Source organism: Sorghum bicolor, chromosome 1 (genome assembly GCF_000003195.3).
Source record: "Sorghum bicolor cultivar BTx623 chromosome 1, Sorghum_bicolor_NCBIv3, whole genome shotgun sequence".
Taxonomy (NCBI): Eukaryota; Viridiplantae; Streptophyta; class Magnoliopsida; order Poales; family Poaceae; genus Sorghum; species Sorghum bicolor.
Window position 1 is genome coordinate 5,070,360 of NC_012870.2, and position 18,532 is coordinate 5,088,891.

An 18,532-nucleotide genomic window follows, 5' to 3' on the forward strand; every position below is an offset into this window, starting at 1 on the left:
AACAAGTTCTGAAATCGACACACATAGGCGATGACCAACATCTTTTTTTTTTTTGAGAGAGAGAGAGAGTGGTGATGAACTTCTTGAATGCTCCAGATGCAGAAAAACTGCCTCTAGTGGAACTTCATGCATTATATTCGAAGTGGTAGGTTCCTGCATTATATTACACGAAATACATGATCCACTCATCGTTAGTAGCATGTCCCGTGTCCTTTTTGTTCAGGGGATATTATTACTTGAGATATTTTGGGTTAGCTTATAGTTCTTGGATCGCTGTAACTTTACGTATGCTGTGCCTGGCTTGTTTCAGTTTTGAGCATGTGTTGCTCTGCTCTACTCTTGCACCGGGTGAAGTATTTGTTTTTGTGATCCGTTTATATTATGAAAGAATGTTTGTTGGTTGTAATGTACTAGAGAACTTCTGAGACGCTATCCACCCAGGAAAAAAAAGATATAAATGAGCAACAGCAGAAAATATCATATGACAGCCTTTTTATTCATAAGTAATTAACGAGTAACAAGCCACAGAGCAAAAGGAGTGGTACTCGATCTTCTCTACGTACCGATCTTAGAGACTGTTTGGTTCCCGGCACTGATCTATCATAACTAATCTTAGACAATTATGGCAAGTTACACGTCATACTTTTTACTCTATGACATTGAAATTTATTTTTTGCAATCAAAGTTAACTAAACTTGAAAAAAAAACACTTGTAATCAAACGTTAGCAGCTAAGCAGCTGTCACTGGGACGGATCAAGGACGCAGCCAGCGAAGACTACGGCGCCGGACACCTCCTCCATGACAAAGAACGCGAAGGGATGGTCGGCGACGAAATCGACAGTCTCTGGTCGATAGCCAGGCGGTGCACATGAAGGCGCGAAAACGCCGACGTACGTCACAGCTACGGCCTCCGTGCCTTCCTCGTTCAGCTCAATCACCGCCTTGTGGCAGACCTTGTCTATCTTTGGCGACTCGCCGGCGTAGCCTTTTCTCTCCGCCATGTCGGTCAGGTCGGTGTCGCCGTCGCGAGGGTCAAGCGTGGCCTCGAGCCCCATCTCTCGGAGGGCGTCGGTGAGGTCGCTGTGGAAGGACATCTTGAACCTGGGCAGCCGCAGCTTGTGGACACAGACCTTACTCCAGGGCAGGTGGTCGTGCAGGAACGCCGGGCCGGACGCCGCGAGCTCGTCGACGAGGCTCCACAGGCCGTCGCGCGCGTCCGGCAGGAAGACGCACAGGGAGTACATGGCGCCGACGCCGCCGCGGCGCGCGACCTTCGCCATCCGCATCCCGCCGCCGAAGCGGGGGAAGGCCAGGGGTGCTTGGTACGGCAGCTTGAGCACCTTGAACCCGCCGTGCACGGCGACGAGGTAGCTCCCGCGGCCGCGCATCAGCGGCGTTTGCACGGCGGTGCCGTCGAGGAGGTAGAAGTCCTCCACCTCGGTGCAGCGCTCGTCGAAGGGCCTCACCCACTTGCCCTTGAAGTAGATGGCGTTGACGAGCATCAGGCCGGTCTCGGCGTCCACGGAGCCAGGAGAAAGCACGTCGGTGATGAGCCCTTTGGTGGCCTCCGACACCCAGCTGTTGATCTCCTGCCGTGCTTCCTCTGCCTGCGTCGCATTGCATACTATAGATTGGTTAACAAAGCTTGCTGCGGACGGGGATCATCAATCACGCTTCAAGATGAAAGAACAACGACGCACCTTTGTCTGGAAATCCACGGCGCGCACCTCGGCCTTGAAGCACTCGACGGCGGTCGCCCTGAACACCGGCTTCAAGACCATCTCGTCGTCGTGCCAGACGCCGCACGCGGACGCGATGAGCGGCCCGCCGGACCCGGAGCCATCGCCGAGCGCCGAGCAGAGCCAGGAGCTCGTCCAGGGCGGCGCCCGGTGCCCCGGCCGCCACCAGGGCCAGCGCGGCGTAGATGGACAGTGGCGAGAAGACGAGGTTGCCGCCGTTGCCGCGGTCGCTACTCTTGTTGTTGGCGGCGAGCTGCTTCGCGAGGCGGAGCGCCAACGACGTGAGCCCGGCGCTGGCTGCGGAAACGCGCTGCGTGTCCGCCTCCATGGACCATGGTGATGTGATGGTGGTGGGGAACTGCATGGCGAGGTTCTCTGTGTTCTTGGGGACGGATCGATGCGAGTACGGCGAGGGCGAGGCTGTATTTGTAGGACGGATTGACGGAAGCGCGCGCATATATACAGGGAAATCATGGACTCTTTAGATCCTACTACGAGTACTGTTTAGAATCAAATCATGGACTCTTTATATTACCAAAAACAGTTTCCAGCTTCCCTCTCTGCACATTTGATCAGGTGAGGTTGGCCAAGAAATTCCATATACACGGAGGTCGGCGGGGCCTGGATTCTTTGCCGATCTTTCACACAATCGGCGCCTGCAGTTCTCAGCTGTCTAGCCGTCGAATCTGTTAGTTGGACTTGGAGGATAATGTCTCAATTGTCAATTGTGAAGAACTGAAGATCTGGAGGCTTAATTGTGAATGAGCGCGTGGTTGCGAGCTTCCATTAATGATTATACATTGTGCGGATTCCAGACACATTTGTTAACAGTAATATTCTATATATGCTCTGCTCTGTTCATCCTCGAAACGAACGGCAGGTCGTCATCATCATCCTCCGACTGCTGCTCGCTCCTCCTGCACCCCCAGCGGCAGCTCCAAGCGCACCTAGAATTGAAAACGGCTAGCTTCTTGGAGTGCGCGGACATGATCCGGGCAGTGGCGGCCGCCCTGGGAAGCACGACGCCGTAGCCATCGTCCATGTAGTCGGTCCCCTCCGGGAACACCTGCCAGAGCAGTGCCCCCGCTCCGGCGCCGCCACGCCGCGTCGAGTTCAGGAGGTGACCGTACACCGCCTGGATGAACTGGTCTCTCGTGGTCGCGTTGAAGGCGGCGCTCGACCGGGCTTTGGTGGACGCCCCGAACTCCGTGAACACCACCGGCATGCCGCCTAGCGTGCCCTCGCCGTCGGCGATGTGCGCCTGCATCCACGAAGCCACAAACTTGAGCTGTGCCTCCAGAGTCGCCGCGCCCGACATCCAGGTGTCTGGGTAGATATGGACGGAGGCGAAGTCGACGCCGAGGACGCGGTGGTTGCGGATGAAGTCGGTGCCGACCTCGCCGGCATAGGCATTTGGGTTGGCCGGAAGCCGTGCCGGCGACGAGGGGCCATAGAAGCCCTCTGCGCCGACTTCGAGCAGGTGATCCGGATCGATGGACTTGACATGGAACGCCATCTCTTGGATCCACTCCTGCAGCGTGTTCCCGGTTGGGTCCGACGTGCAGCGCGGCTCGTTCATGAGCTCCCACGCCAAGATGGTCGGGTCGTCCTTGTACATCACACTCGTGTACGAGTTCACCCTCGTCAGCATGTTCTTGACGTGGTTCTTGAAGTAGCCCTTGACGGTTTGGTCGGAGAAGAAGGCATCGTCGGAGGTGATGTTGATGAGGCCGCCGCCGCCGTCGTCCCTGGCCCATTTCACGTACTGCGCCTTGCCGCCGTAGCCGTCCCAGTTGTTGATCAGTGACAATATAAGCCTGATCCTGTACTTCCTTGCCTCGCTCACCACGAAATCCAACGCCTTCGTCGTGTGCGTCAGTCAAGAAACAAGCAAATCCAGTATATAATAATAAGTAGCTTCACATATAACTTTAAGGTTTATATATGCTGGGACGCCTCTACTTCCTCTGTTTCAAATTAATAATCAGCTACAGAGAGGTAACCATTAATAATCACTTGACTTAAATACCAACAAATCCTCGAGCAACCATGTCAACCCAATGCAAGTAGCCCTAAGTTGCTCGAGCAAAACTCTATTCATTCCAACCGCTCTTTACCTCTCAAGAATTGAATTTATGTTCATCAGTTTAAGTTAAAAATCATACTCCATCACACAACATTGAAATTTGATTAAAATGCCAGATAAGACCTTAAGTATATATTTGGTAAACTAATGTACAGTCTACCGTAAACATATGACACCATAGAAAGTATGTATCTTTGTCATAACATATTACACCAATTATTTTATCAATTTCTAGTATATATGTGGAGAGAAGTGGGAGAAATGACTTTTTTACCCTTATCTTTAGCCTCCATTGGTTTTGAGTGGTCATATTCTGCGACGCAATGGATGGAACAACAAGGTCGCCGCTGGGGCAGACCAGCCGCAGGCAGGGGCGAGGAGGCCAAAAGCGAGTCAGGGCTAGGTGGGGAGGCCAACGGCATGGCGAGTTGACAGTGGCCCCTAACAAGCTGAGTGTCATCACTAGAGCTTGTAGAAAGGAGGAGGGTGTAGGCCAGCCATGGACAGGGGCAAGTAGGACAATGCATAGGCAGTCTATAGTATCATGGAGAGGGAAATGAGGTCGCTAGTAGAGAGGGCTAGCTACGGTTAGGGCCAAGGACTGTGGAGGCCAACAAAGAGGTAGGCCAACCGCAGTGTGAGGACATGGAGGCTAGAGACAACCACTCTGAAGTCTGAACTGACATAGTTTGGAGACAAAGATAGAAAGGTAATTTAACAGGGGCAGATCCACAATTGGGAAGGGGCTAAATAGTGAAGGTTTAGAACTAAAGCTAGAGATTAATGATAAATTAAAGTTAAGTATCATTGATTTAAAAGCATAAATCAGACTAAGGGGGACCGCAGCTCGGGCAGCCCACCCTGTAGATCCGCCCCTCATTTATCCAACCTTCTCTCTTTGCGGATATGAGAAGCTAATAAAATAATTGAAGCATTGTGTTATTGTGATAAATATACACACTTTCGTATTGTTATTGGATAAATTTTTGAGTTGGCGGTGTCCTTCAACAAATACCATGATTCTCGGTTCTCCTTGAGCAAAATTTCTAGTAAGAGCCTGTTTGATTCATCTTGCTAAATTTTAGCCAGCTAAACTTTAATCACTTTAGTAGCTAAAGTTTTAAATACACTGATTAAAAAGGAGCTAAAATAGTTTAGTCCCACTAGTCATCCAAGAGTAGCTAAAATAATTTTAGCTGGCTAAATTTAGCAAGGAAACCAAACAGGACCTAAAAGAAAAATGAAGATAAAAAATATTGTTTAGTAGTGAGCTCTAATTTTACACTCCTTCCATCTCAAAATAATTACACGTATGACCTCTTGAGGAGTGGAACCTTTTAAAGTTGACCAAATATAGTACTCACTCAATTCCAAATTATAAGGCATCCAAGAATCTTGGAAAGTCAAAACATTTCAAGTTTGTCCAAAATTATAGAAAGAATTATAAAGATCTATGAGATCAAGTGGATATATTACAAAATATAATTAATGAAGAACCTCAGGATACTTAATTGGTATCATAAATGCTATTATTTTACCATATAAATTTGGTCAAACTTAGTTGCTTTAACTCTCCAAATTTTTGAAATGACTTATAATTTGGAATGAAGGGGTACTAATATTTATCTAAAGCATAATAAGAATTATTATATATGTCAGAGATACAAATGTTCAACGACCACACATATCATCTCATTCTCACCTTGAAGACATCCTCATCATAGACAGATGGCGACTTCTGAAGCGCCCTCCAGCCACCGTCGTTGAAGCCCCACGTGCGGCACACAGTGAGGCCGACCGCCGCCGCCTGCTGGAACACCTCGGTGACCTTCCCCCTGGTGGACGGGTCGACGGCGAGGATCATCAGCCAGTAGGCGTTGAAGCCGTTCAGGTAGAAGGGCCGATCGCCGACGACGAACTGGTTTCCCCTGGTCTTGACCATCCGCCACTGCTCATCGTCGATCGCCTCGCTGCTGCTCGCACTGTGGTATATATGTACACATGACATGTGCGCCATGCTCGTCAAGATCATAAACTCGCGACCTATCGAACTATAACTGCATGTTCAGATGCAATAGCTAGAGAGAGAGTTAGTTTGATGAGATACCCGTTCACATTTGGTCTCTGATGGGCAAGTGTATCGACATCATCAGCGCCGCCGAGTATCTCCAAAGGTGCGGGATCTACATGAGCATGCCTCCCATCTGTCAGCAGGAAAATGGCAGCTGCGGCCACAGCAAAACAACGTCGGACAAAGAAATGGATCAGAGAGACTCTTGTTCTTGCTCTTGCTCTCCCCTTGAACACAGTCTCCATGGTCGTTGCAAACTTAACCATGCATATGAATACACATCACACACACAGCAAAAGGACGATCGAGTTAAACTATAAGGTCTTCTTGTGTGTAATTTGAGTATATATATACAGAAACCATATAGCAGTATATATAAAACGAAGGTGAAGTCGATACATATGATGATGATGATGATGATGTGTTTTGATATTGGCTTGGAAGCAAGAAAAGCTAGTAATAGTGCTGGATTCTAGCTAGGAGCAAGCAACCAGAGTAGCTGACATTCACACACTTTGGTTAGATCAAGGGTTGAAGCAAAAGGAAGAGGTCAATTCAGGTCCAGGAGGACGGACAATACAAGGCGGGAGCGAAGTGGCTTCAAAGGCTGGTAGCGTGGCGTGAGTGGTCAACAAAACAAAGCAAGCTTCATGGATTATGGACCTTGATTGATTCCATGGACCACGATGTGTACTACAAGAATTGATGAAGCTTGGATTGGTCCGGACTCTCCCTTGAAGCCGGCTCCTCCTCCTAGCCCAAATAGAAACCGGCCCAGAACAATCCGTGTTCTGCTCTCGAGCAGAGGACGGAGACGGATAACATGAAAGCCACCTTATATTAACGAAGAAGACGGGAAAAACCAACATAAAAAACATGGAGTGGAGTGGATTCTTTTTTTCCTGTGAAATTAGCATCTGGCGGCAGGAATCCAAAGGAAAGGAAATCTTGATTCCTCCATTCCAAACACGTACTTCAACTTCTTTTCCTAAACTTCAAAGCACCGGCCACCAAAAGTCATGCAGCACACGCCGGAAACAAGCTTAGGCCACTTTGGAACATAGGAAAGCAAAAACATACGAATCGGAAAAACATAGGAATTGCACAAGAATGCAATTGCAAAATAGGGGACCGAAAAACACAACAATTTGAAATGAATGATCATTTGGATGGATCATAGGAAAAACGTAGGATTCTTACCAAGAGGTTTGAGTGGTTGCTAAAGTTCGTGCAGTTTTCCTCTAAAACGACATGCAAAGGAAAAATACCTACACTATTGCTATGCTCCATTCCTGTGAACCAAAACATGAATAGTAACAATTCCTATAGGTTTTCATCTGTTTTCCCTCCATCTTTCATAAGAGCCAAAGGAGGCCTTAGTAAGGAAGGAGGTTTTCCACCGCGATTACTTCTAAAGAGTGAAACGATATTAACAAATGCTACCATCACCGATACAAGAATCAAAATCTTTGAACCACAACTGCTAAAGGGAAGGGGCCTCACAATAATGCCTCCAACGAGGTGAGTATAGCCAAAAAGCATCACCATTGCCAACCATAGCCAACGGCTCGCCATAGCTTTTGCCCAAAAGCAACCCACTCTATTGTGAGAATCTTGGTCTTCTCTGCGAGTCGATTAATCGTATTGTCACATCCATAAAGTAAATTTAAAACACATATATCATGCCCCAAGCTTTAAAGCCATCAAAGTAAATTTATGAAGTTTCTTCTCATAGCATGATGGTTGCAAGCACCCATCAACTATATCTTGACACTAAAGGTGACCGAGCATCTAGATGAGGCCATCTAGTGTCCTCATAGGTGGTCAAAGTGACCTACAGAGACATCAAAGGCTTGTTCTAACAAAAGCATGAAACATTTGCTGGAGTGCACGATATAAGGACAAAGAGAATGAAGGAGACCTAGAAACAGAGAAATGAAGCAAAGAAAGTAACTTTTTTTTACAAATGCCCAGAGAAAAGAAATAGGACTGATAGCTTGCACTAGGGAAATCATAGGTTCCAGACATTGGCATCTACATAGATAACTACTTTTTTGTGAGGCTAATAACGTTTTGTAGTGCGTTGGACTCGCCTTGTAGATGGTCAGAGCAACCAATATAAATAATAATGGTTTTTTCTCACACACAAGTGCAAAGTGCTCATTAGGGGCATGCCGTGTGGCCAAAAGGGAAACATATAGTAGCGTGTTTTTGCTATGGTCATGCTAATCTCCTATGAAAGCTCTGATTTGAAAGATATTTTATATTGTACATTTGTACCTAAGTTTTGAGATTGACATTAGATGCCTCGATTTGGCCTACCCTACCTAGTGCTACCAAATCATAAATCGATTTTCTTCTTTTGTGTGTCTAACTTGCTATATCCGGGCGCTTCTTTTAGATGTCAAACTTTGGTCGGCTATCGTGATTTAGCTAGGCGTCTAGGGGCTCAATCCAAACATGTCCCAAGTAACCAACAATTGAACAATATTAAGGTGCACTTTTTTGGATTGTAGGAAAATTTTCTATTTCCTGAGTTTTTCTTGTGAAAACGAACTAATTTATGTGAAACTCCTTATAATTCTTGTAAAATTTCTATGTTCCAAAGAAGGCCTATGTCACTCACATACAACACAATACTAAACCATCCGCATGAAATCTTCTCAGATCCGAAAACTACGTGTCCTAAAAATCAGCCCAAATCTAAAAACAATTAAACAGAATCAAAACTGAAGCGCATCGTGGTGTCGCTAGCATTGCTTGACGACGATACGTCGAATCAGCCATTCTCTATCACGTTGGGGTTATCCTAAATTACAACGAAAGCTACTAGATGTACTTCCTTCATTCCAAACTATAAATTATTCTAACTTTCTTAAATTTGACTAAAAAATATAGAAAGAACTAAAAAAATTCATGACATAAAATTAAATAGGTATAATATAAAAAATAATTAATGAAGAATCTAATAATATTTATTTGGTATCATAAATGTTATAATTTTATTATATAAATTTAGTTAAACTTGAGATATTTTTAGTCTCCAGAAAGTTAAATTTAACTTAAAAAGAAAGAGGGAGTACAAGTTACCATCATGGTCATGTTCTAGTTCCATCCTAAAACATTTCATCAGCTTCATTCCTCCGGCTGACGGGTGGGTCACAGAGTCTCCGCTGCTCATTTGGGCCGAAAGCCCATGGGCGGATAGCTTCCATCTTGGAGATGAAGGAAGTAGCGACCAGGCCCACTCGTCATTTTTTTTTTCGTATAAGCACACGCACGTGTGCAGTGTGCTCAGCTTCTCGTGCAGCCAGCCGCAGTCGGGTACGGCGCTCTCCCCCCCCGTCCGGCCGTCGCCAACCAAATCCTTCCCCCGATTCACGCGGCGAACCGCCGCCGCCGCCGCACCACCACCAATCGCAATGGCGAACCCGTCGCCGTACTTCTCCGCCGGTCCGTACTCGGGGCCCGCGCCGGCGGCGAAGGATCAGGACGCGGCGAAGGAGGATCAGGACGTGGCGCAGCTCGTGCTCGACCTCTGCGTCCCGGAGCTCCGCGAGAAGGCTCTCTTCTTCCTCTCCAAGGTGAATGACTGCATCGCTCTCTCGCCGTCACCGCAAGGGGATAAAAAATTCCCCCGCCTTTTCGTTCTCTCTCTCTGATCGCCGGTGTCGCGTCGTGGTTTTGGAAGTCACGGCCGTGGTGGTGTAGCGTTGAGACCTAGCGGAGGTCGAATGCAGTTCTGTTCTCAGATCGGCTGTCTAGGGCAAAAGACTAAGCCAGGCTCCTGTTACTCGATCTCTGCAGACAGTGGTGGTATTTCAGTGCAATATGCTTGTTCTGTTGTTCATATGTGGAAAGCAACGAGAATTGCCAGATTTTCTTTTGTAGTCCTAGGTCTTAGTTTTGTGGAGAAAGCATTTTTTTTTTGTGGTAAAAAAACAATCAGTTTTTGGTTGGTATTTGTTCTTTGCTGTCCTTTTAGAATATGTGCAAACTATTCTTGTTGAATTAAGAACAGGGCCTGTACAGTAAAAAAGGTCTCTGGTTTCAGTGTACATGGTAGTTTTGATCTGCACTTGGATAGCTACTTTGTTTAAGGTAAAATAGACGATACTGCAATTTTCTGGTGGCGTCCAGCTTGAATAAACTGGTGAGGTTCAGACAGCCTTTATAGGGTGCTCTGCAAAATGAATTGTGCAGGCCCTGAAGATTTGGTTGGGACATGTAACTTGTGGATGAAAATTTGACATGTCCAATAGGGTAGATGAGGGAGGCGAAAAGCAGTTCATGTTTGTTTCTGTAGATCTAAGCTTCCTGTTTTCATGATAGTACTTTTGCAGCATCCTTTTATATAAAATTTGAGATGGTGTACTAGCAATTTGATGATGTGCTATGCCTATATGTTCAGTGCATGTGTATCGATGTATGTTGTGATATAAAGTTTCTGATGTTACTAATTTAATGGTGTATAGGTCGAATGAAGTCCTGAAGCTTTTCTTTTTGGTAGATAGTTATTTGTCACTCATAAAAATACTCAAAAGTACATTATGATACTTTATTTGTCACTCATAAAAATACTCAAAAGTACATTATGATACTTTATACTCGCATGGTAAATTTAATATAAACTGTTTCTTAAAATATTTGATCGGGCAGCCCTAAGTATATTGATTGGGAAGTTGGGACTGAAGTTTTCATTTAGAGTGACGATCCTGGTTATTTCTTTCAGAAACGAGAAAAATGTGAAGATCTTGCTCTACTACTATGGCACTCTTATGGCACAATGGCTGCACTACTCCAGGTGGGTTAAAAAGTTGCAGCCTTCTTTATTTAACTCAAGGAAACTTGTGACATCATAGTAACTATGAACTTATATGCTGTTTGCATTAGTGTGGCGTACATGTATATTGTTTCATTTCATAAGAAATCAGTTGAATCTTTCATGGATCCTTTTCTGATTGAAGTCTGTATGGCTACTTGAAACATATGCAGGAAATTGTGTCAACATATCGATCACTTTCACCCCCAAAATTGTCATCTGACCAATCAACTCGAGTCTGCAATGCGCTTGCACTCCTTCAGGTATGCTTTTACATCAGAAAGCAAAGTATTCATGGCACTGGGGATACTTTAAAGCGTCATCTATCAGTTCCTTTTGATATTATTTATAATCTATCAGTATTATCAGGGATACAGGATATGTTACCATAGCCATGATAATATGAAAAAGCTGCCAATTTCATAGTATAGTGCAATATGGGGTTGTTTTAAATTGCTATTTATCAGTTCATGCACCTCAAATTGGTTTTGACCACCACTCTGTTTCCTTAACTTCCTTTTGTATTACTTGTTCTGCAGTGTGTCGCATCGCACCCTGATACTAGGATCCCATTCGTAAATGGTAATGAGTGCTACCATGCTTATGACAAAAATATGAATACCTTTATGATGGTGTACTTTAAAGAATGTGTCCCTATCATCCTGAATTTTTTCTTGTTTAAATCATACACTTGATTCTAAGTAGTAGAAAGTATTTATCACATTGATAGTGTTTCCTGTAGAAAATTTCCCCTGTACTGATTTGCTTTTCAATCTTCTGGTTTATAACGTACACTTTTCAGTAACTGTCTCCTCTTGCAGCACTGGTTCCACTGTACCTCTACCCTTTCTTGAACACTACCTACAAAACAAGAGAATATGAGTTCTTGAGGCTTACCAGCCTGGGTGTGATTGGTGCTCTTGTGAAGGTAAGAAACTCAATACAACTAAGAAGGGCTATGAATTTCTATTTGGAGTGGTGGGAGGTGTGCAGGTTATCAGTTTGGATTTTCGGATACAAATTCCAGTCTTGCTGATTAAATAATCTAATTGGGATTTTAAATCCTATGGATCCCTATATAAACATTAATAATAGTTTGAAGAACTGAACAGTGCTGTAATTTGTTGAAGGCTTGAAATTCATTCATTTCTTTTATACCAGATATGTTTTTTAAAAATAAAGCTGAACCTTTTTTTTTCTGGGCAATATATGCAGTTTGATGATCGTGAAGTCGTTGCGTTTCTGCTGACATCTGAAATAATTCCTTTGTGTCTGCGTGCTATTGATATGGGCAGTGAACTTTCAAAAACGGTATTTACCAGCCTACCCAACTATTACTCAAAACATAATAATCTTTTATGTTTGTTTCTATGCTGACTACTCAATTGGCACGCTCCTTTCTTGTACTATTCTCCATATATCTTGTTTGCTATTTGAGAGATCAAGCTATTTGCCTATTTCAGTGATTAGGACCATGTTGCAACCTATTTTACTTTTCTAGCTGACAAATTAGTTTCCCGATAAGATACTTGTCTGGTGTAGCTTCATTTGTTGTTTGATTTGGATGTAAGACTCCATTTCATTCTTCAATACTTGTCGTATTTGTTTCTTGAAATATAAATTATCCAAACATTTATCCTGTCAGGAATTTAACTAGATCATTTGGATCTATTGCTTCAGCTCAAGGTTTTTAATTTCGGTATCGCAAAAATTTCGGCCACCACCGAAATTACCGAATTTCGCGAAACTCGGCCAAAATTTTGTCGAAATTTTTTTTAGAGATTAGCACATGAAATATGTTTTTCTTTTTAAAAAATAGATCTAAACAAGTATCAGTATGATTTATAATTACACATCTATTGAATAGAAGAATATGCAATATAAACAATAGAAAATATGAGTCTAAAGCTATATAGCACATGTATTAGTATATAATGAAATTTCGGATTTTTCTTTCGGCCACCACCGAAATTACCAAAATTCGTGAAACTTCGATGAAATTTCGCTGAAATTTTGAACCCTGCTTCAGCTTCTTTAACTGAGTCAAGTCATACTTGCAGGTGGCCACTTTTATTATTCAAAAGATTATGCTTGATGACGCAGGGCTAGTGTATGTATGTGCTTCTTTGGAACGTTTCTGTGCTGTAGCCAGTGTGCTAGGTCAGATGGTTGAAGAACTAGTTGAACAGCCTTCCCCAAGGTTGCTGAAGCACATAATCCGCTGCTACCTCAGGCTGACAGATGACCGAAGGTTTATGCTGTGTGCTGTATGCAAATTTCAATTTTGTGAAGTTATGCTCATGATGTCCCTGTTCTTTTGCATGCTTATGCAGGGCTTGCAATGCGCTACGCAGTAGCCTGCCCACCGCGTTGAGAGATGGGACATTCAACGACTTAATCGAGGTGATCTCACTATTTCAGTGTCAGAAGAATGAGTTATCTCTGCTTCCCCAAAGAAGCTACATGACAGCATACGCTGCAAATTCTGACCCTTAACTGACTCTGAATCCTTGATGCAACTCTAGGTCGATCTCACGGCAAGGCTATGGCTTCATCAGCTGCTGCATAACATCATGATGATGTCAAACGGTGGGGGCGGCCCTCACCCTGTCCTGGGTCGTGCCATGGGGATGTGAATATCATCTGTCAAGACCCAAGAGCGTGCCTTGTAGTTGTAGGTAGTAAGTGACCATAGGGGAAGCGATCCCTTTTGGAAGGGAACACTTTTGTGCCGTTTGGATAGCAAAGAGAATACCTTTGTAACAATGGAGCCTAGTTGGTGTTTAGCGCTGTACAAAGCCCAGTTTAATTTAGCGTCTCGAAGATGGAAAAGGGCCAAACTTGGCCGGCTTGCAGTTGCAGGCATCTCTTATGAAGTGTTGCATCTTCTTGTCTTGTGAGAAGTCTAGGTATCGGTCGTTAGAAATTTGAAACAACAATACAGGTAAGTTTGCGTTGTGAAGACTGCATGTTTATGACAGGATTCAATCAGAGTCAGGATAAGCCGCTGGCTTGATGCCGCTGCCGTGTATTTGTGTGTTTGAGAGGGAGGTGTTGCTCTTGCTCATTACAGGTGTGATGGCAAACGGAAATTCCGACTGAAACGATATATTTTCATTTTTCTTCTACATTTATTTTCTAATCAAAATGTGTCTGTTTAGCGGTGCACTGCGCCTTCTACTGATAAACAAATACATTTCTTTTTTGGTGTGTGTGGGTTGATGCGCTTAGACCTGTATCAAACACTGCAGGTCATGCATGCATCTGCGCTAGGCTGCATTCTGCGTTCTTTTGACCTGTGTGATCGGAGACAAGGTGGCCCTTGACACCTCCACAAGGCCGTTTCAGCAGCCACAGGAAGCTCCCGAGCAGCCGCTCTCACTCTCAGCCCACCCCAGCGGCCAAATCACCTCTCACAAGTCACAACACGCCCTGATCAAATCCAAATTAGATTACTAATACGACCCCCATCAAAAGCACACAAGTTCAGCAACAACTGGTTTGCTTATAAAAATGTGTTAGCGGCTAGTAATCAACCAACCAGATGGGTTGCTAATCGCGGTTCGCAACGAGCCGGGTGCCTCTGCCTGCCTGCCTGCCTGCCTGCCGCTCCAAAGTCCAACCAGCGCGTCGTCGTCCCTTCCGTCACCTCAAGAGCTCACTTTCTCGCCCTCTATAAACCTGCCTCCCGCCGCGCCGCCCTTCTCCATCCCCAGATCAAAACCCCCCCGGCCCGGCGCCCTTCGTCCCCGCCTCTTGATCGGCCATGGCGCCCGCTGCTGCTGCGTCCCGGGTACGCGCGTCCCTCTCCGGTCCGTGCGACCCCCATGGCCCCCCGCTTCCGCTTCGTGCTCTCCTGACTCGGTCTCTCTCTGTTGACCTGCCCTGCAGGTGGCTGTCTCGTCGCCGGTCTTCGGCTCCGATGGCGGCGCCAGGAGCTCCGGGATCAAGGTGCGTGCCTCGGCGCCGTCCGTGCTGGAATCTCGCCCCGTTTGCTGCCTTTTTATGAGGGAATCTTCTGCGATTGGGTCGGCGCTGGGTTGGTAGATAACTAGAATAGTTAACAACGAGTAGTACTAGATTGGTAACAACGAGTGGTCAGTTAAAATGTCAGATAGCGCTGCTAGATAGGTGCTATTTTTCACAAATTAAGCCATCGCTTATAACTTATAAGTCATGCATGTCCACGCACATCTTCAGTAATTCAGGCCACCTGCTGCTGAACTCGGTAGTGTTCTTGTCAGTCATTTATGCTGATGATATTGAACTCACAGCACTCTCAAATGACGATAAATTGGTGTCCTAAGATTGGCCTTTCATTGTGCTCTAGGGTAACAACAATGTTAGCTTCGGCAACAAATCCTGGGTCGGCGGCACATTGGCCTGGGAGAGCAGCTCGGTGCGGCCCAGGCACGTGAACAAGGTGCTCTGCATGTCGGTCCAGCAGGCGAGCAAGAGTAAAGTCTCTGTTGCGCCACTCGATCTTGAGAGCGCCAAGGAGCCACCTCTCAACACATACAAGCCCAAGGAGCCCTTCACGGCCACCATTGTCTCGGTGGAGAGGCTAGTCGGCCCCAAAGCTCCAGGGGAGACTTGCCACATCGTCATTGACCATGGTGGCAATGTGCCGTACTGGGAGGGCCAGAGTTATGGTGTCATTCCTCCTGTAAGTATTCCCCTGCTCCCTGTCATTTCCTTTGTCTAAGAACACACATTAGTTTTCTTCGAGAATACCATCTGATGTACTGTTAGACCATGCTAGAGGAAAAGAAATATTATGGTCTACGAATCACAACATGGCATCTTTGCAGCATTATTGATTTCGATTATTCTTGAAATGCCATTTATTCATTTCCTTTTATTACCCATCATCTTTTCTCTTCACATCAATACTCTCTGAACCTTGAGTGCATTTTCATCTGTTAGGGAGAAAACCCCAAAAAGCCTGGAGCCCCACAAAATGTCAGGCTTTATTCAATTGCATCAACTAGGTATGGAGATTACTTTGATGGAAGAACCGGAAGCTTGTGTGTCCGCCGTGCAGTTTATTATGATCCTGAAACTGGCAAGGAGGAGCCCTCAAAGAATGGTGTCTGCAGTAATTTCCTGTGCAACTCAAAACCTGGGGACAAGATTCAATTAACAGGTAACTTCATGATGGATGAAAAGGCACTCCTATTTGTTTATAGTGTTTTATGACAGCCTCCTACTCCTAACCGCAATGGTACTTCTTTAGATCTTTTTCTTAATGTAGCCCTGAAATTCACCTGGTAGATGATCCATTTCTCATTTATTAGAATCAGCACACTAGAGATGAAAATTAAGACATAGCAGGTAAAAAAAACCCTGCTTCCAACACATTAAGAAACAGGAGGTCGTTATCAGTGTCACAGATTTGAGGCATTCTGATTTAACCATGTGCAGAACATGTTACTGAAACACTAGCTACTGCAACAAATGGTGACATTTTTGTTTTGTTTTTTTTTCCTACCAAGAAGCAAAGATTATCTGTAAATATGACTATAACCCTGCACTCTATTTGTCTGTCCTGTTTTGTCCCAAGTTTAGTTTACTTATATGATATGTGATATGTCACAAAGACTTCTGATTGCCCATATGGTCTGCAACAGCTACGGATTTTCTTTTATTTTTTTTAAAAAAGCTTTCTTCCTTAAGTATCTCTCAGATATGCCACTGCTTGTATGAACATTTATATTTGCCTGCTAGTATGGTTGTTCTTTCAAGTTTATGGAAGATGATGGATATTGTAGGCTAGAAGCATCTCATATGATTTCATGACCTCAGGTCCCTCTGGCAAAATAATGCTTCTACCGGAGGAGGATCCAAACGCAACCCATATCATGATTGCTACTGGCACCGGTGTTGCCCCCTTCCGTGGGTACCTGCGTCGCATGTTCATGGAAGATGTTCCAAACTACAGATTTGGTGGCTTGGCCTGGCTCTTCCTTGGTGTTGCCAATTCAGACAGCCTTCTGTATGACGAAGAATTCACCAGCTATCTTAAGCAGTATCCAGACAATTTCAGGTTAGAATAACCTCATCCATCATAACGCCTCATTTCATTTACTGATGCTATTCTTGCCAACAACTGTGCTTCACTGTTGACTTGGGTGCTTGTCAGTTTGTGTCACTGCACAACATTATTGTGATTTGAGAGTGCAGTGCAGCATCACTGAAGTACTTATATCCAGCATATTTGGATAATGGCAATATAGTATAACCGAGTCTTTCTGAAACATGTAGGTACGACAAAGCCCTCAGTAGGGAGCAGAAGAACAGGAGTGGTGGCAAAATGTACGTCCAGGACAAGATCGAGGAGTACAGCGATGAGATTTTCAAGCTTCTGGATGGCGGAGCGCACATCTACTTCTGCGGTTTGAAGGGAATGATGCCTGGAATTCAGGACACCCTTAAGAAGGTGGCAGAGCAGAGAGGCGAGAGCTGGGACCAGAAGCTCTCCCAGCTCAAGAAGAACAAGCAATGGCACGTTGAGGTCTACTAGGGCTCGAATTGGTTGTAATTGCGACCCTTAATGCTGCGGGTCATCGTCAGGAGGAAACAAACACATGATTGAAATTGAATCGTCGAATGATTCTTGGGGCGGTGTAAAATCACAAAAAGTTCTCTTGGCGAGAATCAGAAAATCGCCTTTGTAATTCATAAAGCTTCCGCGTCACGGTTATCCGTGGAACGGGAGCATGTAACTTTCAGCCGTTTACATTTGCAGTGCAGTGCTTTTGACAGTATTTCCAATTAGAGGTCTCTGTCCAGTTGGTACGCATACGAATCCTGATGACTTGAAATGTTTAACACATGGCTCCTGGTGTAGCCCAGCGTCTCTCTGTATATGATCTAAATTCACCTGCAGTCTGTCACTTTCATTGAAACGCTTGCGTTTCTAATCTTATCAGCAGGGGGAACAAATAAAGAAAAAAGCCTTTTGCATTGCTGCCGTCCAATGCTTGTCCCTTGTGCCCATTCACTGGCCACTCTGTCCCAAGGGGCGAGCGGCGATCATGGCCAGCTGCTGTCTACTCCTACCAACTATTGGATACGGCTACGCGGCCGATACGCTTTCGATACGTATCAGAGAAGTATCGAAAATAAAAATATAAAACAAAACTGATACTCGAGGCGATACGTATCAGCCTAGCCACAAGTCGCGCTGATACAACCCAACCCAGCCCACTCAAGCATCCATATCCCTTCGACCATGCCGCATCCGCGTCACCCCATCAGACACAGCATACAAGGATATCATTAAAGTAATAATAAAATATATTTTTTATAATGACCTTGTTTAGAGACATGATACCATTTTTTATAAATTTAGTTGAACTTAAGAAAAAAATTACTTGTTTAAGTATAAAATTGCATTCTTTTTTACTGTAGTACTAGTATTCAATTAACATATTTTTTTGAACGAGAAAGGCACGAGACCGTGCCAAATTCTATTGCAAAAGAAGAGTCTCAAAAGCATAAATACGTCACCAACAATTGTCTCATTGCATTTTTGCATAAACAAAAAGTGAGCCATGTCAGTGTCACGAGGATGACGTCAGCACAGCAGAGAGCAAACAGCGCCGAGTCTCCATCCCCAACCTGAAACGGTTTGCGGTCCAGCACGCCCTAAACCGCCGCGTCCTTGCTGGCCGGCCGACGTCCGCACGGGCGCGCGCTGCCTCACTGCTTGCCTCGTCGGCTCGGCCCTCTCCTCTGCCGCCACGCCCCCGCCCTCCCGCCCGGCCGCCTCCTCCCCAACTACTCCCCCGGCCCCTGCCTCTTCTTGACC

The 18,532-nt window shown here is 45.2% G+C and overlaps 4 protein-coding genes across 4 annotated transcripts; 2 read left to right on the plus strand and 2 right to left on the minus strand.

Moving 5' to 3' along the window:
* Window positions 742–2,197, minus strand: LOC8083922 (putative serpin-Z6C). Its single transcript, XM_021459406.1, has 3 exons — window positions 1,848–2,197; window positions 1,702–1,759; window positions 742–1,608 (listed from the first exon to the last, which is right to left on the minus strand). The coding sequence occupies exons 1-3, from the start codon at window positions 2,195–2,197 to the stop codon at window positions 742–744; spliced, it is 1,275 nt and encodes a 424-aa protein (XP_021315081.1).
* Window positions 2,492–6,252, minus strand: LOC8084147 (putative mannan endo-1,4-beta-mannosidase 5). The gene is made up of 3 exons (XM_002466301.2): window positions 5,934–6,252; window positions 5,529–5,808; window positions 2,492–3,601 (listed from the first exon to the last, which is right to left on the minus strand). The coding sequence occupies exons 1-3, from the start codon at window positions 6,161–6,163 to the stop codon at window positions 2,579–2,581; spliced, it is 1,533 nt and encodes a 510-aa protein (XP_002466346.1). The 5' UTR covers window positions 6,164–6,252; the 3' UTR covers window positions 2,492–2,578.
* LOC8084148 (CCR4-NOT transcription complex subunit 9) lies at window positions 9,202–13,750 on the plus strand. Its single transcript, XM_002463738.2, has 9 exons — window positions 9,202–9,481; window positions 10,630–10,701; window positions 10,893–10,982; window positions 11,259–11,301; window positions 11,541–11,647; window positions 11,935–12,030; window positions 12,780–12,970; window positions 13,053–13,122; window positions 13,245–13,750. Exons 1-9 carry the CDS (start codon window positions 9,320–9,322, stop codon window positions 13,353–13,355), a joined length of 942 nt encoding a protein of 313 aa, XP_002463783.1. The 5' UTR covers window positions 9,202–9,319; the 3' UTR covers window positions 13,356–13,750.
* LOC8083923 (ferredoxin--NADP reductase, root isozyme, chloroplastic) lies at window positions 14,428–17,550 on the plus strand. Its single transcript, XM_002463739.2, has 6 exons — window positions 14,428–14,512; window positions 14,611–14,670; window positions 15,050–15,385; window positions 15,646–15,865; window positions 16,525–16,765; window positions 16,984–17,550. Exons 1-6 carry the CDS (start codon window positions 14,486–14,488, stop codon window positions 17,240–17,242), a joined length of 1,143 nt encoding a protein of 380 aa, XP_002463784.1. The 5' UTR covers window positions 14,428–14,485; the 3' UTR covers window positions 17,243–17,550.

Excerpts from the sequence above, each read along its gene's own strand:
- LOC8083922 (XM_021459406.1), bottom strand. The coding sequence starts at position 2,197 with ATGCGCGCGCTTCCGTCAATCCGTCCTACAAATACAGCCTCGCCCTCG. Across the intron at positions 1,760-1,847 it reads CTGGCTCTGCTCGGCGCTCG|GGCGACCGCCGTCGAGTGCT; the intron begins GCGATGGCTCCG and ends GCCGGTGTTCAG. Across the intron at positions 1,609-1,701 it reads CCGTGGATTTCCAGACAAAG|GCAGAGGAAGCACGGCAGGA; the intron begins GTGCGTCGTTGT and ends AATGCGACGCAG.
- LOC8084147 (XM_002466301.2), bottom strand. The coding sequence starts at position 6,163 with ATGGTTAAGTTTGCAACGACCATGGAGACTGTGTTCAAGGGGAGAGCA. Across the intron at positions 5,809-5,933 it reads CAGAGACCAAATGTGAACGG|TGCGAGCAGCAGCGAGGCGA; the intron begins GTATCTCATCAA and ends TATATACCACAG. Across the intron at positions 3,602-5,528 it reads ATGATGAGGATGTCTTCAAG|GCGTTGGATTTCGTGGTGAG; the intron begins GTGAGAATGAGA and ends CACACGACGAAG.
- LOC8084148 (XM_002463738.2), top strand. The coding sequence starts at position 9,320 with ATGGCGAACCCGTCGCCGTACTTCTCCGCCGGTCCGTACTCGGGGCCC. Across the intron at positions 11,302-11,540 it reads TAGGATCCCATTCGTAAATG|CACTGGTTCCACTGTACCTC; the intron begins GTAATGAGTGCT and ends CTCCTCTTGCAG. Across the intron at positions 13,123-13,244 it reads CATTCAACGACTTAATCGAG|GTCGATCTCACGGCAAGGCT; the intron begins GTGATCTCACTA and ends ATGCAACTCTAG.
- LOC8083923 (XM_002463739.2), top strand. The coding sequence starts at position 14,486 with ATGGCGCCCGCTGCTGCTGCGTCCCGG. Across the intron at positions 14,671-15,049 it reads CCAGGAGCTCCGGGATCAAG|GGTAACAACAATGTTAGCTT; the intron begins GTGCGTGCCTCG and ends ATTGTGCTCTAG. Across the intron at positions 16,766-16,983 it reads CAGTATCCAGACAATTTCAG|GTACGACAAAGCCCTCAGTA; the intron begins GTTAGAATAACC and ends TGAAACATGTAG.